Source organism: Ambystoma mexicanum, chromosome 14, assembly GCF_040938575.1.
Source record: "Ambystoma mexicanum isolate Mex_15411 chromosome 14, UKY_AmexF1_1, whole genome shotgun sequence".
In the NCBI taxonomy this organism is placed as follows: Eukaryota; Metazoa; Chordata; class Amphibia; order Caudata; family Ambystomatidae; genus Ambystoma; species Ambystoma mexicanum.
Genome location: NC_090940.1, coordinates 152,841,985 through 152,868,586, shown reverse-complemented (window position 1 = coordinate 152,868,586; position 26,602 = coordinate 152,841,985). Strand labels below are relative to the sequence as shown.

Sequence of the window (26,602 nt, the reverse complement as noted above, 5' to 3'; positions counted from 1 at the left end):
TGGACATCTACTAATACCCACAACACAGACAAGGTTATACTTTGGTTACGTTACATTGATGACCTTTTTATAATCTGGAATGGGTCTATTACCGAATGGTTGGAGTTTGTCATATTACTTAACATTAATGAATTTGATTTACAGTTCACTGAGTCCCATAGCAAGACTGCTATCGTCTACCTAGATATTATATAAGGTGAACTAGTTACAGAACTCTATCACAAACCAACCAGTTCAAACATACCCCTACATGCAAAAAGTAACCACCCCACAGCTCTAAAGTGGAGCATACTTTATGGCGAATTTATTCGCATAAGACGCAACTGTTACCGACTTGAAACTTTTGATAAAGAGTGTGGTAGCATGGCTTTAAAATTTTTACAAAGAGGCTATCCCAAGAAAGTGCTGGAAAGAGCGCACAGCAAGGCACGAGAAAAAGATTGTTCCATTTTGTTGATGTCCAATGTCTCAACAGCGACTAGCTCGGAAATAGGAGACACCAGATTAATTCTAACGTATAGTAAGGCTTCAAACAATATACGTCATATAATGCATAAACATTGGCATATATTGAAACAAGTTGAACATTTACGAAGCATTCTGGGTAATAACATCAACATCACCTTTAGACGCTCTACATCATTCCGGGATAACCTTGTATCCAGTTACATGAGTCCCAAGATTGTCTCAGCAGGCCAAAGTTGGCTTGGTGTCATACCTGACGGTTTTCAGAAATGCATGAAATGTAAGGCATGCAAATTTGCCAAAAACACCAAAAACTACCTCCATCCAATACTACACAAAAACATGACCATTAAATCTCATATCACTTGTGAAACTGAGTATGTTCTGTATGTGCTCACTTGTCCATCTGACAAATGGTACGCTGGTAGTACTGTTGGCAAACTGAAACTTAGGATGCTCCAACACATAAGAGCCATCAAGAATATTGATCCCACGTATCCGATGGCTCTACATTTTCAGGAAAAACGTGGAGGAAACCTACAAGGCTTTGCCTATTTTGGGATACATACAATTCTGAAGGCACCGAGAGGAGGCAACCAGGAGCTGCTCCTTAGACAATCTGAGACAAAATATATTTTGGACTTAGAAACCAAGAAACCGAAGGGACATAACCTGGATGAGGAACTTTACACCTTCTTGGGCACTTGAATAAATAGCCTATTTTTATGCCATACTCTATGATGAACATACACTGTATTTAGATTCATGTGTTTCTCTTGGTACTCCCTTACTTCTACTCTCTATGACTTTCTGCTATAATTTTAACACAATTTGTAGTTCCATCAGTTAGTCTCACAGCAAGGGGATTATATCATGTTACCTATTGATATTGTATAAAGGTTTCTATGCTAGAGTTTGTTAACACTACCTCAGTTTCTCACATTAGCTTGTAGGATATAGAGTCTATCAATTCAATATTTTAATGACAGTAATTGAATGCATTTTAGATTCTCTCTACCTCTAGCTATCTAATTTTAAACTTTTCTTCTTTTTTCTTACATAGGGTAAGCAATTCTATTGCTGTGTTATTTAGGAACATTAGTTAAACCTGTGGTTGCATTTTAATATAGTGTACTTAATATGTCTTTTCTCCTATGCACATATGGCTGGTATATAACAATTTTTTTGTGTTTCTACCACTAAGGTTTTACCTATTGTCATAGCCATGGATTTTAACTGCTCTACTATTCATATGGTAGTGTGGGGTTTTTTTTCGATTAAATATTTAGGCATTGCAAGCACTAAGCACTTTATATACCTTTATAGAGGATACTTCATCAGCTGCTATATTGCTATTTGCACTTTACCCACTTGGGTAAGTTATTGCAATTTTGCACATAGGCACTTGCACTTTACGCATTTTTAATGTGGTATATCCAAAAAGCTGCTTTTTTCATGCACTTTATTAGCAACAGACTGACTTTGGCTTATTTGCACAGGCAGTCTAAAGGCATTTGCACTTTAAACAGGTAATGCCTACATTATAAGTAATCGTTTGGACATATACCCCAATACACCACACGACATACGTTGTGATATTGCTCTTAGAATTTTGTATTTGAATTTCTAGGAATAACTATTGTCACCTTGCCAATTAACCTGGCTTACGACAAACACTTATTTTAAAATTAACTGGCCATTTGTTTGCGCACCTACTACGCAGCTCATACACGTGTTGATGCATAAACCAACACGGATATAGTTCAATATGTCCGCATTAATACACATGGTCAATGACCATCTCTATATTAAGAGAGGGCTCATCACGTGGGAATCCCAGCATGAAACTAACAAAAAAATGCGTAGTACGCGCATACTGTGAACATAATAATGCTTATTGTGTATGTTACATATGTTGAGATAAGAGAAACATTGCTAGTCTATTTTGTGCCTTTAACAAATGTGTTTACATGTATTTTAGTGTATTTTACACGACCCACTTGGGTTTAAAACATGTTTAAACATGGCGGATTTTGTGCAAATGCATGTTTACTACTTTGCACGTTACTCTATCCATGCATACCATAGAGAGCATGCAGGTTTAAATGTCCTTCTTCTGTTTCTGTACCCTAAACGTGATCAAGCGGTCAGCTTTGCCGCGAAACGCGTCGTTTTTCGTCCACTTTTCTCTTGTCCATGGCATCAAATTGATTAAAGAATATTTCAGATGCTTGGAGCTTTGTTGGTCTTTTTGAAACTCTGGGTCCAGTGTGGAATTTTCACGTGGGCCTGTTTTCTGGAGTGCACTCCAATAGCTTTATACTGAGGTACAAAGCAATTCTACATAATATATGAAAATGAATTATGGTGCCCCCTGCATTCAGGGCTTCATTAATACCGCCGCTCCCAAGGTCTCTCCCCGGAGATTAATCTATGATTTACTCTTCCTGGTACTCATGTTACATGAGACGTGTGTTGCTATTTAGGAGATATGCAAGCCTTTGATCTGTGGTGAGCTCCTTGGGGAGGTGAGGGTCCTGGGAGGTCATGTCAGTGGACCGTAGCTGGCTCTGGCCTGGCTGGGTGGGGGTTAGTGGCCCCAATGACAGTTTAGTGGAGATGGATGAACACAGTGCTGGGGCCTGGTACTGTCTCAGCTCTGTGCAAGGCACATTCTTCAATGTGATACTAGATATTTGCATCTCCGAGCGACAAAGGGAGATGGACTTCCATGGTAATAAGGCTCGTGCGGAGCTGGCCTTGTGTGCCGATGACCTGGCACCGCTGTGTGAACTCGGAACGCAAGTGCCGCAGCCTTCGGTGTGTCTGCCTTGGGCCTAATACAAAATGGAGTCATGAGACAGGGTTATGGCAAGTGCTATTCGCTTACTTATATTCACTGCAGGGCCTTTGTATGCACCCTTGGGTTCGGACCTATTCCCCTCCTTGTCAGTTATATTGGTCCTTGAGAAAACTTGCCAACTCCTGTCTGTCTATTATCATTGGCCGTGGGCAGCAGCATTTTATCTAACTTAGGGTCCATCACACAATTAAAATCCCCTCCCACCATCACCACCTGACCCTCACTCCACATTCCAAGGAAGGCAATCCCATATCAATCTGTGAAAGTGGCCTTGTCAGTGACTAGGAGCATAGACGGCCACCAAAGTAAAGAGTTATTTCCCAATCGAGCCCTTTCAAACCAAAAATCTCCCTCAGGGTGCATGTATATGAATCGTTTTGTGAAGGCCAATGTTTTCCCATCAGAATACTCACTCCTTTTTTCTTCGGTCCACTAGAGGCATAATACTGCATTAATTTCCATCAAATGCTGAAGAATAGACCGCCTCTTCAAGGGGGAATTCATGCCCTGTAAATTCAGGGTAACCATCTTCACCTCAGCCATTTCCGGTTGTAGGCAGCTCTGCCTGTCCCTCTTCCAACTGAACAAGATGCCCACCCCTCATCTTATTCCAACGTAACCCCATCTTCATGCCACAGTGCACAACGTAAAACCCAAACATTCCCAAAACTGTACCCCTGCCCCTCAACCCTCACACAGGATACTGACCTTGGGATTGTACAGACATTCCAGGCACCCACGGGCGAAATCCAGTGTCCCACCCGCCACCCCCATACAAAACATGGTAGAACTCCACGTGTCGATCTCCTGAGAGCACCAACCCAAAATAAGGACACAGGAACCAACAGCAATAAGGCAAAACAAACCGCGATCCAACCCGATGCCAACCCCTAGATCACCCCCACTCTTACCCCTGAGAAATGTAAACTTATAAGAGCTACAATCCACTTCAGAATGTCTTCAGGTAACCTTCTGTGCTCTCTGCCCTCTTCCTCTTCCTTCTTCCTTTTGGTGTATGGTCAAGCGGGCTTCCAAATCCCCCTACCAGATGTGTTAGTCTCTCTGTCATCCGCACCTCCATCTCGCAGTGAACCAGTCAGCCGATGCTGTCCTTCCCCTTCCATCAGTTCCACCTCCTCTTCCTCTCTTGTAATGTTGTAATGCGATACATTTTGCCATGATACTCAAATCGCAGACCGCAGGGGACTGTCCACCTATACTGCACCCCCTTGTCACTTAGCCAGCCAGTCTGCACCTTCAGACTCTTCCTTCTTAGCAGGATCACCTGCGCCAAGTCCTTGTAGATCCTTAGGGCGGCCTCCCTAAATTTAATTATCTCCTGCTTCCGTGCAGCCCTCATGATCCTTTCGTTCAGCTGAAACATGCAAACCCTAGTGAGGACATCTGGGAGCATGTTCTTGGTTTGCTGGAACGTGGTATAAACTCATAAACTCTATGCGTGCTGTCCAGTGTTATCATCTCTTCCTCAGAGCCGTTCAGTACTTGTCGGAATAGGTCTCAGACATAGCCCTTCAAATCCACATCCGCCACAGACATAGGCATCCCGCACACCCTTATATTTCTTCTAGATCTATTTTCATCATCCACCTGTCTGTTCATAACCATCACCAACTGCTGTTCAAGATCCTCCACTCTTTTAGGTATTAAGTCCTGCTCGTGCCCCTGCTCAAATAGGGTTGTCTGCGCTTCATCAATTCTTTTCTCCATTGCCATGACATGCTTGTCCAAGTCTGATATTGTCTTATACAAAGAAGCAGCATTATCTTTAATTCATTTCTTAATTTACATCAACATTAATGGAGGTCCGACCTTCTTAAGGGCGCATCTTCCAATTCCGATTCCGGCTATTCGCTCAAGGAATCTGTGCCTGTGCCATTGCCATTGCCACTGCCTTGTTTCGGGTGATGCTTTCCTGCCCCTGCCCCTTTTGGGGTGGGACCAAGCCTGATTTGCATATGGTCAATTCCCTTTTGTAATAGCTTGGCAGGCAAAGAGCGATGGTGTGGAGGGTTTCCCAGAGCAATGCCAGAGGTTGAGATTAATTCTAAACCTTCCAGCCATCACCTCTTTTGTTTTGCGCTGCATTTCAGTCGTAATTTCCCCAGAATGTGGCCCCTAGGCTTTGGCTGCCTGTTTGGCCATCTTGTCGCTGCAGTTCTTCCCAGAATAGATGCATCTTGAGATCCAGCCACCGCTGGGTATTTTCCTGTGCCCCACAAGGTGCTAACCACACACCAGCCCCCTTGAAAAGATCTAGTGGGCACCATGTCGGCCAGCTGTGCGGAATGTCAGCGCCTTCCAGCATGCGCTGCAAAAAGCAAGGCATGTGCCGACACTGGCAGAACCCCGATCGGTCACCGGAGCAATTCCTTTGTCACTCTTTGCCAATCTACTCAGCCTCGGGTACAGCTCATGTGTGCCCGGCTGTCTTACGAGCAAAGTTGTATCTGCACCAGGATCTCTGTTCCAGGAACATCATAAAAGGCAGTCGCCTTTTTCACTCACCGCACCTCCGAACCCACGGGATAGATCACTAGAGGGCTCAGACCACTCGCAATTACACCACAGCCCACCGTCGCTCACCCTCCACGGCACCATCTTGAATGAGCAGGCCAAGAATTTAAAAGTGTTCCCTCTTAATCAAACGGTAACTTCAGGGATCTCCTCATTCAGAGCTTCCCCCCGGCTCCTCCATTACTCTGCCTGCGCACGAGGCTCTGCATCAGATGCAGACCTCCGCCGTCATGATTCTGTTGCACTGGCACACCAGTGCAGCACGAGACATGAATCGACCCTGGTTCCACCTTCACTCAATTAGAGCTCTGCTCCACTCCGTCAACAACTTGCTTGCATTGGGGTTCCAAAAGTGTTTTATGGGCAACTTATGAACGGGAGAATCTTTTTCTCGGGTCAGACTAACTGATTGTCAGCCTGTAGAACAACTGCGTGGAGCAATAACAGAGCCCACAGGGGATCAATCACCATGTGTCAGTCCATTCTCCATCTTGCTGGAGGCGGGTGGCAAGTTCTGTCGGCCCGTTCCCAGTCCCTCACTTGTCAATGAGGACCAAACTCTCCCAGTTTGTGCCCAGGTGGTTCCTACACCTGCATTGGAGTTCTAGGTCTTCTCCTGTCACATGTAAGGGGGATTAGGAACCCATAGGTCGGTGTGGAGCTCGGTGCTCACCGAGAAGACATCCAGCCATGTCCTCGGCTGGCCACGCCCCCCGCCCAGTAATGTATTCTTCTTCCAAGCTTGTGCCTCACTGGGATGAGTATGAATAGCCCAGTGGTGATTCTCACTCTCCTTCCATACTAGTTTCTCACTGGGACGAGTATTCCCCTAATTATTTTCAGTGCCCTCCCAGGGTCTCCCACTCTCCGTTACCTTCTTGACTTGGGGGGTTGCATCACGGGGCCTGCAGTTTGGGTATGGCTTGCTTCTCTTCTTGTCAGGTCGGCGTCTTCTCTAGCCTCTCTCCTCTCACTCTGCACACTCCGCGGTGCCGGTAGGTAAGTGGTCCTGGCGTCGTGGAGGTACTGCCTCATATCAGCAGTCGCACCACAACTTATTGATAGGTCCCTCCTGAGACCTTGTTACAGTCATTCGGCCTCTCGCCACCTGTCTCCTGGAGTGTAACTCGGGCATTTGCACACTGCAGCTTCCTTCCAGCATTGGAAGCATTGCTTCCCCATTTCCTTCAGCTCGACTCCAACATCTGATTTGGAACCCCCAGGCTTCTCTCTCTCATGTCTCCTCCTCACAGATTTATGAAGCTGCTCTGGGACTTCCCTGGCGTAACGATAAAGTCCTTCTTCTGTGTTTTACTTGCGCTCAGTATTACTGTAGTGGTTTTCTTAGTCTCAATACCACATGCGTAGTTTCCTTCAGGCTTTTCTTAAGGGTTCAATATAACAATACTCAATGTCCACTGATTCTTCCTGTTTTCTTCAAGTAGTGTTTATCAACAGTGGTGCATAGGTGGATTGGGCAGGCAGTACCTCGTCGGAAGTCCTTGTACCCATGGGGGGAGTCTCTCCCTGTGAGGTCCGACTTGCCTCTACCCCTAAGGAGGGGTACCACGTAGCTGATTCGTCACACCATACAATTATCTTCTGGCAGCTTCTTGTCATTTGGCAACATTGAACAAATTACAATGAGCACTGAATCCTCTTTTCTTTCTGGTGTTCTCCATGAATGTCAAGAAAAAAATATCTTCTCCCTGCTCACATCTAGTTTTAACAGTAAACCATTTAGACATTTTAACAGGAAAGGATTTTCCTTTAGCACCAAAAATCTGAATTAAGCATCTATATGGTCACTTCCAGACAAAATCGTCTGAGTTTGATGGCACCATATGCACAGTGGTGTCTCATGCAAGACGTATGATAGGGGTCAAATCATTTGTGATTTGGGCAGCAAAATACTGGAAGTCCCGAACTGTATGCAGGATGATTAAAAGAATCTGCATTTGAGAAAGCACTTAGACTGCACTCTGTAAGACCATTTATCTTCATTCTGCTGTCTTCACTTTCTCCTCTGTGGACTAGCAGCAAGATGCCTTCATGTGAACATTGCACTTTATAAAAACCTCTCCCAATATGATGATACTCTGTTATTTGCATCTTGTAACAATCGTATCCCAAGAGTCACTACTTACTTCAGGTAATTACTTTTGTTCAACTGCATCCAGTAGTATTCATCAGAATAGACTATTGCGAATATGGGTGGAGAACCACATTGAAAGACCTCAAGATTCACAATCTTTGAGTTAAAAACATAGAAAACACTACATGATTATTGTGATTGTGATGCTAAGAGAGACTCCCAGGAGACCACTTGTTTTTTTGCATATTTAAGTAACTTTAGGTCTCACCCTAAGTTACTAGGGTAATCCAGACGTGGAACCCTTGCTCATTATTCTTAGAAATGCACAGCTCCACCCTACTGATGAGGTCCAACCAGACCGAAACACGTTTCTGGGGTTGCTGTTGGTACTCTTGTTCAGAGGAGAATTGCTTAGCATTTTGGTGCTGGACTGCCCTAGGGAAGGACAAAGACTGATATGTTTTAGATATTTCTCCTCTGTGAAAGATAGTGAGCTAAAGACTCTGGGTAAGTCTTTCGTTACCGGGACTAATGTCCGGCAGAGAGACTCCCAGGACACCCCTTGTTTTTTGCATAGTCTTATGCTAAAGCCATTTTTTGGCCCAGGAAACCTTTCTTCCTCAAGTGAGACACAAGAGAATGCCGATCTTTAGTGTCTTGTTCTTGTCTTCATAACCTGTTAATAACGCATCTTTAGAAATCTGCCTACCCCAAAAAATATTCCTGTAGATGATGCACTTTCCACCTTTTCAAAGAGGCTGAAGCATAGATCCACTTGCGATCTTTACAAATTCATAATCTTTTTGCTCTTAGATTATTTTCCAAACTGAGAGCATCCAACACAGATGCAACAAGTTCTCCTCTTGGATGGTTTAGGACGGAACAGGGAAGGAGATGCATTCTTGAATTCTTAAAATAACAGATTCCTTTTTTTGGTTTCCTTTATGTCTCGTATTCATAATTTAGTGCACAAGATAAATAATCCAATAAATGGCATGTATAAATTGCCTTCTCGCAACACTGAAATCAACTGTGGCAATCTGATTCAGTTGGGTCAGTCTCCCCAAACCTTTCTCCCCACCAGACACCAACCCCACCATACAATCACCATAAAATGGAGCCCAGTATAGTAAAAGCATCTGATCACAATGGCTGCACCCTCAACTAACCAACTTTTCTTTCAATCTAGCACTGCACACACTCTTACCCCTGACCCCACAACACCCCCACAACCCCCCCACACACACACACACACACATATACACACACACCAGCTTCATGCCTACTAGCATCACCCATATATTTACCTCGGAAGAGCCACTTTAAGCTAATTGGAATAGTCACTAGCTTAGACCTACTTGTACCTAGCGTAACTAAAGAACCGTTCTCATTACATTCTCATAGTTCGAATCTAAGTGGTGTTCATTACACGTTGATTATATGTGAGTTTCAAATGTAAGTGCACCTTCACACTACGGTGTGTGTCCAATTCAGGTGCATCCTCCACTGCTGTGTTTCAAATCTAGGTGTTTTAGCCACTACTGTTGTTTTTAAAATCTAGGTGTTTTCCCAATAATATTTGTGTCTCAAATCTAGGTGCCTTCCCAATACGGTTTTGTTTCAAATGTAGGTCCTTTTCCCAATACTGTTGTGTTTCAAATCCAGGTGTTTTTCCCATACATTTGTGTTTCAAATGTAGTTTTTTTTCAATATTGTTGTGTATCAAATGTAGGTATTTTCCCACTACTGTCTCTCACTCGCTTCCAGATTGCTAGTAGACCAAAACTCCTTTTCGCCTGTTTGAGTGGGTTGGCCTAGGTTGCAGTTCACCTGATTGAGTAACAAAACTATCTTCAGGAGGCAACTCCCTCTGCTAGCATCCCACACCTCTGCCCGCCCCTAGTACCCCTCCCCTCTACACCCCATTTCATCCGACCACCCAGGCAAACCAGACACACACGACCGTCCACCATGCCTGCCAACTGTCGAGTAGGACTCATCTGCAACCAAGACCACCAATCCCCTCACAATACTCACATCCTACACATTCACACCCGACCAGAGCCTCACACCTCTTCCAACTCTCAGACCAGAGGAGCTTTCTGGCACTCCAAAACATACCCCATCCCTGCCCACAACATAACCCTTGCACTGACTTGCAGGAATCCACCTACCTCATTTCACCCGCCCAGAGCCTCACACCTCGGACAACCGCACACCACACACCTTCCATCTCTCAGACCAGAGGAGCTTTCCGGCACTCCAAAACAAACCGCACCCTGCCCACAACATAACCCTTGCACCCACTTTCAGAGATTCACCTACCTTATCTCATACCCCTTTCAACCACAATCCCTCCCATCCACCCCTGACCAGAGACAAACACCCTGCCATGTCCACACACCCCGCATCTTTCAACTCCCCAACCAGAGGGGCTCTGTAGCTCTCCAAAAAACACCCCACTCCTGTCCTCAACACAACCATTGCCCCTACATACAGTAATACACCAACCTCATCCCTACCTCCTATCCCCTGCCATCCTTCCCTGCACAGAGACAATCGCCCTGCCATGTCCACGCACCACAAATCTTCCAATTCCCACTCCAGGGGAGCCCTCTGTCACATGGTAAGACGCCCCTTCCTGACCCCCCCACGTAACCCCTGCACCAACATTCAGGAACTCACCTACCACGTCTCATACCCCCTCCAAATCTACTCCTTCCCATTCTCCTTCCTCATCCCATACCCTCGATCAGGGCGACTTAGTGACACCCTGATAGTCAATGCCCCGTTCCACACCTCCCTACCGACCGGCCAAATTAGCAAAACAAGTCGAGGCTTCACCTCCTTCCCTCTCTCATATGCCTCTCGATAAGCATTGCTCCTCCCCCTGAACCCAGTGGAACCCTCACAACCCTCTCAAGCCTCACCTTTACCCGTTGTCAACCCTACCCTCAACCCCTCTGCCCCCACAGCCACCCCTGTCCTCCCTCGTCAACACCTTTTGCATCCTTCAGCATGGCGCGTCTCGCCCTTTTCCGAACCATTGCTTCAATTCCCTTCCCTGCTGACCCTCCCACCCTATCTCACACCCCACAGGCACACAAATTACAGAGGAAGGGACCGCCCCTCCTCCTCAGCTCTACACGCTTCTCCAACCCTACATCAGCCCACCAACCACACTCATCCTGCCCCCTCTACCACTCCCCCTTACATACCTATGCCTGTCAAATCCCTTTTTGCACATCGTCACGACTCAACCTCCTATCCCCACCTTTGACACTGCCCCACTCAAAGCTGGGCCACACACCTCCAGCACCAAATCGCACAATGCTCCAATGGCCACCGCTCCAGACCAATCACTATCAACCTAACATCCCCTGCCTGAACCACACCAGTCCTCCTTCAAACATATGTGACTGCACACTCCCTCTTCCCAACCGCATCCCCACCACCCACGCTCCCCCTCCTTCCCTCAGAGACCCCTCCAACACCTTCCCACTAGTCAGAACAACCACCACAAACCCACCCGACGCTAACACCGAGAGAAGCAACAACCCCACCCCACACACTCTCTTGCCTTCTAATCAATGTCGCTCGGTTTGATCTCCTCACCTCCAAAAACCTGAATCTCATGTTTATCACTGAATCATGGTTCTCGGATGATTTCAAACCAATCGCGCACAAAACATTCCCACCCGACTACTCCCTCTTCACCCACAACAGTCTCTCCAGAAAAGGCTGAGTATCCTTCCTACACAAACAACACTTAACCATCACACTGTTCAAAACACAGCCTTGCACAGCTAACTGCAAATCCCTACTAGTCAAACTCTCCTTCCCGTCATCACTCTCCCACAGATTCCTACTCATTTACAGGCCTCCCATATATGACAGACATTTCACCATCACCCTATGTAACTCTCTAGCAGCCGCAAGAGTTACCCACCCAGCTCTCATCCTACTAGGGGATTTCAACATCTGGTTTGATGTCCCTAACAACCCCACGACTCAACCACTGGTAGATAGGTAGTAGGCACTCAACCACACCAAGCAGATAATGGGACCCACCCACACTGCTGGCCGCACACTTGATGCCATCTTTAGCTCCATCAACCTCACCACCATATCCACCTCTAGACCCCTCATCTGGACAGACCACTCATACATCCCTTTCCAGCAGCATAGAGCTCCACAGGATAATTTCAGAAATCCTGAACCCACCATGTGCCTCCTCCCAATCTCTCTGCATTTTCCTCTCTGAACACTTCCACAAAACAGCCTTAGACAGGACAGCCACCATCAACACCAAACTAATCAACCGCTACACCCGCCCAATGCCCATTATCCTAGACACCACCCTTGTTCTGCTCTTTCAGCCCCATCTCGAGTCTGGAGTTTATCAACCTGCTGTCTGACAGCAGACTATCCGGCTCCCCCCTCGACCCATCTCCTTCCTCACTCCTCAAAGAAATCTACACCTCAACATGTTCAGGGGAACTGGCCAGTTCCTTCCTAAATGACTCCCTAACCTCCGGCATTTTCCCAGAAGCCTTCAAAGTCTCTCACGTCAAACCCCTTCTAAAGAACCCTCTCTCCACCCACTCCAACCAACCAACTAACTACAGACCCATCTTCAACCCCCGATTCTTGGTGAATTTCATCGACCGCACTGCATACTCCTCCTGGACCCCGCTGATTCAGGTTTCCGTTCTCTTCGCGGAACTGAATCCACACTAGTCTCTATCTGGGATGACCTTAAAGTCACTGCAGACTCAGAAGGCTGTGCGACCCTTGTTCTTCGTGACCTCTCGGCATCCTTTGACACCATCAACCACACCATTCTCCTTGACAGACTGAATTCCCTCGGAATTTAAGACTCAGTGCTCAATTGGATCGAATTGTTCCTCATGAACATACACCAAATCACTTATATATCCCCTTTCTCTTCCACTGCACGCCCAGTACTCAATGGTGCACCCAAGGCGCCTGCCTATCACCGCTTCTTTTCAACCTCTACATGACCCCTCTGCCTGCGCTCATCCCCTCCCACAACCCCACCTGCTATAACTACACTGATGACACACAAGTCATCCTGAGAATTTCCAATTGGTTCTCTGCCCCTCGCTCCGACCTGGCAGCATGCCTGACACATTGATTGCTGGATGATCAACAACCATCTCCTATTCAACTCGGGGAAAACCAAGATCATGGTGTGCAGAAAAACATCCCTATTCCCACAACCAGCTCCATGGCCTCTGTGAGAAATCTGACGGTATTCTCCCACCTACTTCCCCGAGATTTTCCATTCAGGTGGCCAGGGAAGGGCCATTGCTTTTGGATCCCGACCCTGTGGCTGGACAAGCGAGGGAGGATCACCTGAGTGGAGGGTCACAGGGGATTTGGAGGAGGATACCCAAGGGCGAGACATGGTATTCCCCTTTTCCCAAATATACACCAACCCACTATCCCTCAGCCTTAATGGGGTATTTCCAATTACACGACATCTCCCCCTCCCAATTTCCAATAAGTACTTTGGAGGAAGGAGGCGATCTGGAGCAATGAGGATTACCCATAGAAACAACATGCAAAGTGCAAGCAACCCGAAAGCAAGAGAGGGTGCGAGCTGCCCAAAAATAAGAAAGGGGTGCAAGCGACCTGAAAGGAAAAAGGAAAAGGTGCAAGTGTGCACAACAAAGTGAGACGTGTGCAAGAGGCGCAACCAGAAGAAAGCAAAGCAAGAGGAAGGTGCAAGTGTGCAAGATAAAACAGGAAGAGTGTAAAAGAAATACAGATGAAGTAAAAAGGGGTGCAAGAGGCACCTATCAGGAGGAGCTAAGAGGAAGACCAGTACAGAAAAGGAGAGGGGTTGAGAGATCAGAGTGGTCACGCCTGGCAGGAGCAAAGAGCCTGGCGTTCTCGAAAGTCTCTGATACTACCTCCATGATAGGTGCCTCTTTACGAAGTTAACAAACAAAGAATTCCTCTTGCCAGGGTGTACTTTTCAATGTATAGTTCACATTGAAAAGTACACCCTGGCAAGAGGAATTCTTTGTTAACTTCGTAAAGAGGCACCTAGGCTTGGGGAAGCGAACCCTAAGAGGCCCACTAAAGACATTGTTGAACTTCGTAAAGAGGGGCCTAGGCTTGGGGAAGAGGGCCCTGAGAGGTCTAACAGGAACTGTGTTTTTTTTTTTGTTTGGAACTGGAAGGATCGAAGCTTGGGGGAAGGGAACCCCAAGAGACCCAGGGACATTGTGAACTCTATTGATTTACAGCAAGAGTCCTATGTTGAAGGTTCCAAGGGCAACCGTTTTGAGTTGGCCTATTTTGAACTGGCAGAACTACACCTATTGGTAAGACTACCTGAAACCAGCTGTGGTTTATATTTCCTTTTTATGAGTCACTATTTTTCCTTTAAGAAAATCTCCTACCACATTTTGTTCAAGAGTGACAGCAAGCATAGGTTTGGACACAGAGGAAATTTGGTTTTGGACTTGTGGACATCAGCAGCTTTTAGAAGCATCAGTTGAGGGAACAATCCCCTTAGAGTTGGGGCCAGGTAGGCGTTACACCAACCCCACAAAGTTTGATGATAAAGGTTTTCAAACTGTTACTTTTGAGTCTGTGTCTCTCTTGATACAATGCCTATCCCGCACCACCCTCCCTCGGTCCTCCCTCTATTACCTGCTCCTCAGTCAAAACCCTCTACTGCACAATGCACTCACACCTAACCCTGTCCTACCACATTAACAATGTATCTCAAGCTACTGGGCTTCATTACGAGGTTGGAGGTAGTCATGGCGCTATTAGCGCCATGACTACCTCCAATACCGGTACCGAGTCCGCCCTCGTTCAATGGGGACTTACCGGTCTATTCCGACCTTTGCGGGACCGGTAAGTCCCCATTGAAAAAGCCATTCCCCATTCCCATTTCAGCCCCCATAGGGCACAATGGGGAAGGCGCTAATAACGGTACCGCAAATTGCGGTACCGTAATTAGCACTGAAGTCCCTTAACGGGCCCAGTCCATAACGCCTGGTAAAACCAGGCATTAAGGAAGGGACCCGCTAAGGGACCTCAGAATAGGGCACAAAGGGATTACTGGCACTGATGTCCTTAACAGTGCCCGGTATCCCTTTGCGCCCACCTCGTAATGAGGCCCACTGAGATGCATCTTTCCTTATCTCACCTAATCCCATAGACTGACAGCAATTATGTGCATTGTCATGTCTCAATTTGACTATGCCAACTACCTATATGCACCTGCCTACCGAAACAAACGCCAAAGAGTCCAGAACTCAGCAGGCAGGCTCCTCCTTGCCCTCGGACAAAGGGATCACATTAGACCTGCACTCTGCACACTACACTGGTTCCCGATTGGCCGACAAGCCACATTCAAAATCCTGTACATTGCTCACCGGACCATGCACAAAACCGGCCAGAGTACCTACAAGATAAGATTATGCCCTACCTTCCAAGCCGACACCTGAGATCAAGCACTGCCCTCCTATTTGTGGCCCCCCTTCAAATCAGCCAGGATTGGCGGCTAAACCCTGGCGCCAACAATCTGGAGGCCTCTGCCCCCCTCCACCCTCATTCGACACATGCAAGACTGCATGGTGTTCCAAAAAGCACTCAAGACCTGGCTCTTCCCCTAAAGGGTGCTTAAGAACCCTTTTGACTTGACCCTCTGTGAAGCCATTCTCCCCCACGGCCAACTATCCATGGCCAGGGAAAGGCAAAGATCCCACTATAACAGGCAGATATGCCTGGGGCAAGGAACCCTGGGCCCAGCAGCATTTAACCATGTATGGCTCTGTACCACACTTTATAAGTTTGGCAATGTACTATGCTCTGTATATCGGTGATGTTCGGACAAGCTCAGCTCATGATGTGGACGGGGGGTGCAGCCATTGCTGGGCCCCAGGAAACCCTTCATTTAGGCCTTCTCGCATCTGACCTAACTGTGCAGACTGGCATTTCGCTGTGCTGCTAAACTTTTAATCTGGGTGGTTTTATTACACTGTTTATAAGATGTGAGTTTCAAAGCCAGGTGCATTTTTCCACTCTAGGAGCATCTTTTTTTCTGCTGCTGTGCGTCTCGAGTCTGTACTTTCTCCCACTGCTGTGTGTTTTTACTCTTAAGTGCATTTGTCCACTGCTGTGTGTTTTGAATGTGTCAAATCTAGGTGCACTCACCCACTGCTGTGTATCTCGAAGTAGGGTGCATTCTTCCACTGCTGTGTTCTTCAAATCTGTGTGCATTCTCCCACAGTCTTGTGTTTCAAATGTGGGTCATTTTTCCACGGCTGTGTGTTCAAATCTGCGTGCATTCTCCCACTGCTGTGTCACAGATCTAGGTGCTTTTCCGAATCTTGGTGTATTCCCCCATGGCTGTGTGTCTGGTTGTTTGTACTTTGCCAAACTGTGAGAGTTGACCTAACATGGCATTTGCCTTATGGTGCCAGTTAGCCTATTGTCGCATTTGCCCTCTTCATGCCAGTTGTCCTAGAACTGCATATCGCCTGATAGAGTAGGTTGGCCTAATTTCACATCTCGCCTGACTGTGTTAGCCAGCCTAGAACTGCGCTTTGCCCGACAGAGTAAGGCAGCCAAATTACCCATCCTGCATGAATGTGCTCGTCACCCTAAACTGCATTTCTCCTGAATTAATAGGGTAGCCTAATATTGCATTTTCGCCTGTTTGTGCAAGTTAGCCTAAAACTACTTTTCACCTTTGTGAGTGGATGGCAGGTAGAGTGTAGTTCATACTATACCTAGAGGTTTCCTGACGCACCGGACGCCTATAAAGGGAAGCATAGTTAATTTGGTAGGAACCGGAGGGCAGCCGGGGAGAGGGAATCCTCTTCCAACTCCAGATACTCGCACATATCTCCTACTACTCTGACTCTCCACAGAGCACTTACAATGCTACAATGCAGCTATCCCCCACAATCAATTTGGTCTAGCTGCACACATAATTATATACCACCTTGCACACAGCAACAACCTTTAGAATGCAGCTATCCCCCATGATAAATTCGGTCCAGCTGCACACATAATCTCATATGCTAGCACCAGCCCCACTAGAATGCAGCTACCTCCATAAGAATTCGACCTATCTGCACACATACTACCTGTATCACATACCCTGAACACTACTTCCAATATTATAATTCATATTCACCACGGAATTTCGGTCTAGCTGCAAACATACAGAGTGAATACACAGACTATTTACTGCTCTGACTATCTCCACTGACCTGGACTCCAGTCCACGAGGGCGTTCAAATTACAGCGCGTTAAGACCATACCAGTGGTGAAAGATGCTATACAAATGCCCGTTAACATAACATATTTAACTCTATCTTATAGCCCTCCCCACTCCACACCAGCGGCTTTACCGGTGTCCCAGCACTGTCCATAGATCTTAGGTTCTCCCCTCCTGATCACACATTTGCTTAAGGGTTAATGCCACAAACTGCACAAAACCATACCAGCATACAGGACTCTGGTACTTCTGGCCTGCGCTCATCTTCACCACTGGTATCACTCCTGCTTCTTCCCCTACCCCACTAGACCCTCACCCTCGGTTATTTTTTATTTTTGCAGAATCACTCACCACGAGGCTGACAAGACGGCAGAGTTGTGTGCTACACAAGACCATTTAACATTACATTATTATACTAATTGCTCCTTATCAGCTGTCTCAGAAGGAAACCTCAGTTCAACCTATATTTACAAAGCTCATTTAGCAACAGTTGTGTGTGTGGGGAGTGGGGGGGGAGGAGGGGATCGGTCAGTTTCTTCACCCTTCCTTTAATGTTTAAATGGTCTTGCATAGTGGTCAGGTTACTTAAGAATTAACTTTGACACACCATCTTCCTTTAGGAACTCTAAAGGTTGTTCAGACAGCTAAGAAGGACCTCAATACATCCTTGTACGAGTGTACATGGTTCAAAATGTGCTGATGGGCTCTTCAAAAGGTGATTATTGTATATCACCATTTCCTTACTTTCGTATCACATTTGGCTTCCAAAGGTGAAGAAGAAGACGTATGCTGAAGTTCCTATTTGAGTTCTAGAATCTTTTGGAAACTTACTGAAAACATAAATGTGAATGGCTTGCTTTATCTGTACACATTTTAAATAGGATCTAAATGTAGTATTGAAGTTTCTTTTTAACAAACATTTGAAACCATGGCTACTTCTGACTTGTAAATTGGCCACATGGAGGACTACATTTTTGGTAGATTTGACATCCACGTAAAGTGTACGTGAATTGCAGACCCTTATAAACCGTATTTCTCAGGGAGAAGGTTGTTTTTAAGGACTCATCCTTTTTTCTTTTTGAGTTTTTTCAGATTTTCAAATTCATCAGAAAATGTTTCTGTCTGTGTTTTTACGATCGAGCCTCAGATTCAGAAGTAACTATGGATGTGCCTACAGCTCTTAGATTTAGTTATGCTGAAGTAAACTTTCATTGGCGGATACCCTGGCATACATGCTTCCAATGCCACAATAGCTAGATTAATTGGCGTTTGCTACAGGCTTAGAGGTCTTTCTCTTGTTTTATCATGTATTCTTTACATCGTTGACTTTCTGGACATATGTTTTTGTAGAGCAACTACATATACTACCCACATATTGTTTGTAAGCATTACTGCTTAGGTGCATGCAAAGTTTGGCCAGTCTGTTCTGAAGAACATTTTTAGTTTCCATGTTTGGATTAGTCTATTCTGCCACCAAATAATTTTAAATGATCTCATCCTTCACCACTCTGTAGAGAAAGGACATGGGAGAAAGTAGAAGGTGCCCTACAGTAGACAGACTCAGCTCCTACTCCATAGTACCACTTTCCCCATAACACCCTGCTTCCATTACCCTGTTCAAAAGCTTAATATTCAATGTGTGCTAAAGACTAGGGAGAGGAAACAGTCAGTCAAAAGTCTTGGGCATGCTAAGCGATGTGGGTTTGATGTTCAAAAACAATTTGAAAATGTTGATTCAGCACTGGGCAAACTTTGGCATATGAGCAATTTCTGCATCATTTGATCCACAGCACAGACATTGCTATCTCTCCTGCTCCATCAACATTTTTAGACCTGTGTGAGTAAGGTATGACCCGGCAGACACCTGTGCTCTACCAGGATTTCATCTGGGAGAGGGGCAATTCATTTTATGTGTAGTGCATGTGTTCCTACACTGAGCATCTGTGAGTGGTGTCCATTCTCACATTGTATGGCGACCTAGCCTAAACCAGTGGCAGCAATTTTAGCACCATTTGCTTTGCATATAGAATTGTTGTCAGTTTCTTACGTGCTGCAAGGCCATGTATGAATTGCAGGACTCTGGGCTCATGTGACTGGCTCACTTAGCACAGCATGCGTTTGTATGTTTCTGTGGTAGGAATGCTGTAGGCAGGGGGCTTGATGCATCAACTTTGTCATTGCCCCTTATGTCAGATCTTGGTAGATCATTCCTAGATATTAGGAGGAGTTCAGACCTGGTCCAGTTGTTCTGCAAACCTGAAGTATAGGTGGTCAAAGTATTGTAAGATATGATATATGCATGACAACATCCTCTTTGTAAAGCCATCTCACATTCTTTACTGTCCTGATTTCCACCCCTACGTTCTCGCTTTTCATATTATGCTAGCAATAACTGTTAAGATAGAGGAGAGTATTGCCTGTTGCCCTGGCCATTTCTACAAGATAAAATATTGCTCAACTGGTGAGTATCCTAGGTTTTGAGAAGTTATAAAGAACATTTCCCAAATCTCTTCTCTTTCAATGCAACAGAACACCTTAGATCTCAAAATAGTCAATGGTTTTCTCTACATCGAGTGCGCTTATTAATGTTGTAGGAAACTGGTACCATGGAGCAATCAAAAGGTTACTTAATCGATTTGGGCAAAGGTCATAAAGGCCCTATAAACAACAAATGCAGAACAGGTGTTGTAAGTCTTGCTGGAGCATTTATAAAGGATCTTATAGTATTGGCTCTTGATTAACTAGTACTCTGATCTTTTTAACAAGATATTTGGCCAGCGCCCGTTGGATCCGTCTGATGGTCACGAGATGTAGCTAAATGCTGAAAAAACTATTAACAGATTTGTCCAAGGTAGTTTTGGCCAAGGAAATACCAGCTCTTTTTTTCTCCCCCACAGACGGCCCCAGCATGTTGTCCGATTTATCACCAGGTACCAGAGGCATTTCATGTCTGCTGATGTATTGGGCTCAGGTTTCAATTGAACTGTTGTCTTGAACACTGTGGTTTAAAACCTGAGTGGAGAACCTATTAAACATACTGCTGGCTTTGACCAACTATGGTACAGCAGTTGGTCCACTTGCATCTATACATGATCTCGAGTGGGTGTGTACTATGAGGGCAGTCTCTTTTAGAACTTGACCTGTCCTTAGATTCTTCTGGATTATGCATAAATAGCACTCTGCATGAATTTACAGATAGGACTATGTAAAGAGGGTAGGATTTGTTCAGGTGCCGACTTAAAAAATAATGGAGGCTTGCCTTGTGATGGTCATTCGTATTATAGTGCATGTTACAAAACGTGTATTGCGTAAAGCTAAGCAGTGATGGAAGCAGCAAAGCTGCCAAAGTATAGCAAGAACATTCTGTTGCTTATAGAGCAAAAATACTTTTAAGTAGATAAGTAAAGAAATAGACTGAGGTTTTGTAAAAAAATATATATATGAGCAGACAGATACTGGACTGACTGTATGACAAGCAAATGCAAGGATTTATGTAGGTGTACAGTTCTAGTTAAGCTGGTCATCCAGCAAGTTCCAAATGTGAAGGAGATTAACAACAAAGTACTGTCATAACTGAACAGTAACTTTTCTGGCTACCTCCGATTTGACACCTTCCAGTTGGGATATGCTTTCTTCATGACGTTTGTGATGGCAATTGCCCCTTTCTCGATTTCCAGGCATGTGAGAAAAACTTTGCAGTCAAACATCACTTCTGTCTACTTAAATGTTGATGGCAACAATGACTCGGATGCGTCTGTTTGGTTTGGGCGCTGTGAGAAACCTGAGGGTATTCTCACTCCTGGACCCCTTGGATTCTCTCTGTAGGTGGCCAGGGAAAGGCCATCGCTATCGGATCGTGACCCTGGGGGAGTTGAGGGGAACGGAGAAACGAGGGAGGATCAGTTGGATGGAGGATCCTTGGGAACTGGGTGCCCTTGGGTGAGACACGGTATCCCCCTTTCACTAGTGACAACCAACCCAGCCCTCACTCAACCTGTATGGGCTTTTGTGGGCCAGTTTACCTCATTGCTCCACAATTGACACTTGACAGTACTGGGACGAAGAAGAGACGACCAAGAGCAATGAAGACTATGCTCTTACCACTCTAGTACTGGGAAGATGCCTGCTAAGAGCAATGAAGGTCAGGCATGTCCCTTTAATTGTGGTCAGGTAAGGTTGATTAGTGATCCACACATGCAGCCTTTTTGTGTAAGGTACAATAGAATGAGAGGACCAGGAGGAGCTGTGACGAACAGTGGAGAGCAGAGCACGCTGAGACGAAGTGTCTTGAGACTGGCTTTAAAACTTCTAACCCTGTATGCAGAGTCTGTGCAGCGGGAAGCCGTGCTGAGGTGGCCCGATCCCGTAATCCTGAAGACTGGTGCTTGTTGACTCGCGGCGTGAGAGCCACGCCAGAACGTCTTGAGGTCAGACTGAATACCCCTAAGCACTGTGGTAGCAGTGGAAGCGGAGGAATCGTTCAGCGATGCTGCATGTGCATCCAAGAGCTGGTGAGTTTCTGGGACTCAGGAATCACCAAACAGTTCTGCATGCGATATAGATAGATAGATAGCAACAGTATCAGCAAAGGTATTGTCTGTGCCAGTAAACCCCAAACATGAGTTTCTCCATACTGACAAGCCATTGTTAAAGCGAAATAAAGTCTTAAGAAGATAATAATATTCGCAAATGAAATTTCCTATTGTGATTCAATTAAGACTTTTCACAGAACGTGTTACAAACCTGAAAAGGGAAAAGAAAGGTTACGCAAGAAATTGTTTGTGTTTGCTAAAAGAACTAAAGAAGTGTTGGGAAACCTCTTAAGAGAAATATAAATGGATTTTCCCATTGAAAGGCATGTTGTGAAGATTTGTTGAATATATGTTTCACAACAATTTAACTCAAATCTTACAGTCAAACACATTGAGGGCTGAAGAAAGCCAAAAATTGAACTTTGTAAGCCAAACAGTGAACTTTGTAAATTAATACAGTACGGCAAGGCCAAAGACTGGTAGGAACTTTGTGACACATGCTGGCAGGGCCACGAGGCTAACAAGGAGAAGTGTGAAAATACCCACAAAGCCAAGACGCTGATTCAAGGAACTAAGTGAAGGTGACTTGGTGCACAGGAGCAAGTGCCAAGGAACCTGCATGTGTGCTGAGGAGTCCCGGGGCCCTGGTTGCGCAACCTGTAATGGGTGGACCGTGCCATCTAACAACTGTGCCTAGACCTAGACCAGAGAGTCTTGCATGGGGATGTATACCGAGCCACAGCCTAATAAAACCACTGCAGATGAGTGAAGTCTTGGGGAAGGAAACCCAGAGACTGAAAACAACCATATCTGTTGTCTCGAGACTGGAGTCTCAAGACCCCTTTTTGTTTTGAACTGTGTTACTTGAAACTTGGGGAAGGGAACCCTGAGGAGTGATTTTGAACAATAAAACCTTGAACTTAAGAAAGGTGATCCTAAGACTTTTTCATGGAACTCTCTTGTGCTTGGGGTAAGGAGTGCTGAAATAAAGCTTCAAGCTGGAAAAGGCTCAGAACTCTAAGTTGAAAACTATTTGTTAACTTTGACATCCCTACACATTGGTTAATTGTAGTTGTGAAGGCAATAATAGGTTTTGGACAGACAGACATTTAAGTTGAACTCGTTGACTCAGACTTTCTTTAGTTTTGTTCAGGTAGGGAAATCCCACGTTAGCATAGGGCAATTTAGGCCTTCAACCAACCTGACATTTCAGTTAATAAATATATTTAGTTTGAACAGTAAGTCTGTTGTTGTGTCCTTCTTCATGATGCCTTCACAGTGCCTGTATTTGAACCTGTTTATCTATGTCTGAATTATTCTTTGTTCCAAATTGATGCCACATTGATACGTACAGTACAGGAATCCTGCTGGTCAGAGTCTCTGATGGTTCTTTGTTTTTTGTTTCAGGAAATCCAGTTATTAAACAGGACGAGGAGGAAGGTGAAGGAGAATAATGAACACCTTTTAGTCTTCATTAAATTATTTGTTAAAAATAGAAATCCTTTTGTATACCTGTTTCCTAAAAATATTTGCAAAAATGTTTTATAATGATCCTACCAACTCTAATTTCTGAGTTGGAGCTGGGACTGGTCAGAAATAGATACTCCAGATTATATGAATAGAGCTAACATAGCAGTTTCCGTTAAGCTATTTTTGAATCCGTACAAATGAGATGTTGTGCTAGCACTGCAGGGTGTTTCGGCGAAATAGGAAGTCAGTGTGTGACACACTAGATTGTGGCTTATGTCACAATTCATTTGTTTATGATATAGCAAGAAGACACAGGACACCCCTGACCCGATCTGGATGCCCACGTTTCTCGTCCAAAGCACACACAGTTGGCATCCACTTGAACTATTTCTAGCAAAATGTTATGAAAGGGTAATGCATAATTTAAGAATTAGTTTGTTACACATATTTCCACTTAGGAAGGGCATGAACGTGGAAGAATACAAAGCCAACATTTTAACTATGATTTGAAAAGGCAGAAATAGCTAGCTGTTTCCTCTCCTTGCTTCCTTTTCTTACAGTTTAAGGTAATGACCAACTGATTCCTCCCCAGGTCTAATAATCACCCCTGTGGTGTGCACCAACTAAGCACTGCGTCAAAATGACCATTGTTAGAATAAAATGTCCCACACGTTTGTCAATATGATCAAATGTGAATGCTAGTTCCGCAAAGCATTTCTTGAGATTAGACATGGAAGGAAATGTGGTTAGACGAGTAAAGGAAATTTTGCATTTTCCTGAGAAGAGTGTAAGCAGCAGAACATAATGGGAATCTAAGAGGCATACCAGAAGAAGAATCAGCTACTTGACAATCCCAAAACATTAGAACACATGTGTTCCTCCGAAGTGACCAATACAACAGTTAAGGCTTTGCAGCAGCACCTGCCATCCTAATATAGGGTAATACTGGGATGTGAGACACTACAAGGAGCTGCCATTGTGAGCAGAGGAACTGGCAGCACACAAATATGAACATGTTGAGCAGGACAGGGATGTGTGCAGGGTCGGAGATGGAAAAATGTAATGTTAACTGACAATATCATACATCATTAGTATATTGTAAGACTGGCTAGACTCTGCTCTTTACAGCTAATACATTATCTTATGATAAGGCTTATTTCTGAACGCAGTTTACTTTAAAAATCTCTTTGTTATTTTATATTTCCTATTTATTTCTATAGATTTTTAGGTATGAATTAAAAGCCCAATACAGACTTTGAGCGTGGTTGTATATTGTTGATAATGTAGTTTAGACCTTTAGTCCTAATATAAACCTATAGTCTATATTTATTTCTATCATGGCATTCTGATCACTTATGTAAACCACCTGACCTGTTATACATACAGTTGATGGTAATAATTCTTAAAATGTAATGTTGGTGGCAAAGAATACATGTATGAAATGTAAACTATGTAATTGGCCAAATGGCCGAAAGCTATACACTACAGAGGTACTGTATCATAGAGCACTGACCAATCATAAATCTGTTAGCAACAAAATGTGATTTTTCTATTCTGAAATGTAAGCTGAAACAACTGAAAGTGTAAGAGGCAGAGCTCTTGAGGTTCTAATGCACAATTGACCGTTTTATGTTTCTTATATTTATACAATAAAAAGTATAATGTTCTCAATTAAGATACTTGTATGTGCATCCATTTGATATTTTCTTTTATTGGCTAGGTTGGGCATGCATATACACTTGAAGATATGTGTCCACTTCAAAACATGTTAAACACAAGATCATGTCGAACTTTAACAGCAATGGTGCAGAACCTCCAAAGCACAACAGTGCAATACTTGGGCTCTCTTGGTCAATTTCAATATTTGATACTTTCATAAAGAACCTTTTTTATGATTTTATTTTTGTAGTGAATATACTGTTTAAAGTAATTAAACGGGCAGCACGAGCCTGTGTCTTCTATTTCGTTTCTCTCCAACATTTTACGGGCAGATACATTTGATGAGAATGCAACTAAATGATGAATTTCTTTGTGCCTTAATCTGTGTGTAACCTGCAGTCACCTGCTTGAATTATTCCAGCAGTGGTAACTCAATCCTTCATTCTTTAGAGGTTGAACAATTTGGTGCCATAACGTTGGGTACTCACAATCTATTATTAAAGCACTTGGAATGCAAGGAATCCAACATGAAGCAATGCATAAAAAGTTTACATGATAATCCACTTGTCTTCCTTAGATAGGAAGGAAAATCACTCAGATTATCTCTTTCTCCCACAGTTTTGGACACATTGTAGAAAAAAGCGTGGTTCCCTTTCAGTGGTTTGCTACTTTACTTGTCAGATTTTGGTTGTCGAGTTTTCAAATCAACTGCTTGTCTTGTCTTACACCAAATGGATGTACCAGAAGTGTTTTCCTTTGGAAAAGGTCTGAAAAACAGACTAAAACCAAAATAGAACATGTTCCTTTTAATTATCTGTTCTTGGCTTTCAGGGGACATTACAAATATATCCTTGCTGGTTATTTCCTCACTACATATGGTAAAGGTTGCTTTTGAGCTTGCAATACCCCCTGCTGGCGTTTTCTTTGAAAAGTGGTTTGTGTTAGAATCTCCAGAAAGATATTATAAATGAACTAAGAATTTGAAGAAACATGTCAATAATTTGGGCAACAATACTGTTCTGCAAAATTCTGAGATTTATATAGTTAGGCTTTCCCATTGGTAATTTGTCAGATTTAATGATGTCAAATTTTGAAGGAAAAAAACCTAACATTTTCATGTTAGTTTGCAGTTGGTCTTCATTGGCTGAATTAAGTTAATTACTCTGATTGCACCATGTGCTTTTGTTTTTAATTTTGTGAGCTGTTTTTTGCTAACACTTTTTTAACCTCATTTCTGAATATGCTTGACGGTTTTATTGCTGTGTTTTGGGATTAAAGCTGTTCAATCTTTCAGTCTCCAGGTTGCTCTAGTGACAAATCTGATTTTAATGTTGCACTTATTCCTGATCATAACCAGTTCTTTCAGTTCCCTTGACCAGCTTCTTCCTCTTTTGTCCAGTCCCAGTTGTAGAGTCCCTCTGAAGTTGCTGGTTCGGCAGACCCTCTTCAGGGTCCTGTCTACAACAATCTTATCAGTTGCACTCATGGCCCCAGGAACGGAAAGGGGGAGTAGATATAATTACAAATATTAGATTCTGCCTGCTTGCTCCACTTGCCTTCTCTTGCTTCCTTTTGTTCAAGGCTGCAATCTGAAACACATGCACAAAATGATGAGTACACACTTGCTTGCCACAACCTCCCTCCAGATCTTTTCACTGCATCCATCCCCTGCTCATACCTGATCGCCTCTGCTAATTGCCTAGAGGGTG

At 44.4% G+C, this 26,602-nt stretch overlaps 1 protein-coding gene across 1 annotated transcript in view; it reads left to right on the top strand.

Annotated features, from left to right (window-relative positions):
- The window catches only part of DNAL1 (dynein axonemal light chain 1), a 555,787-nt gene extending 530,878 nt beyond the window's left edge, over positions 1-24,909 (top strand). Inside the window, exon 8 of the mRNA XM_069638770.1 lies at positions 23,172-24,909. Coding sequence (XP_069494871.1) covers positions 23,172-23,218 — 47 coding nt within the window. The 3' untranslated portion in view covers positions 23,219-24,909. The remainder of the gene's footprint in view (positions 1-23,171) is intronic.
- Positions 24,910-26,602: the final 1,693 nt, after the last annotated feature.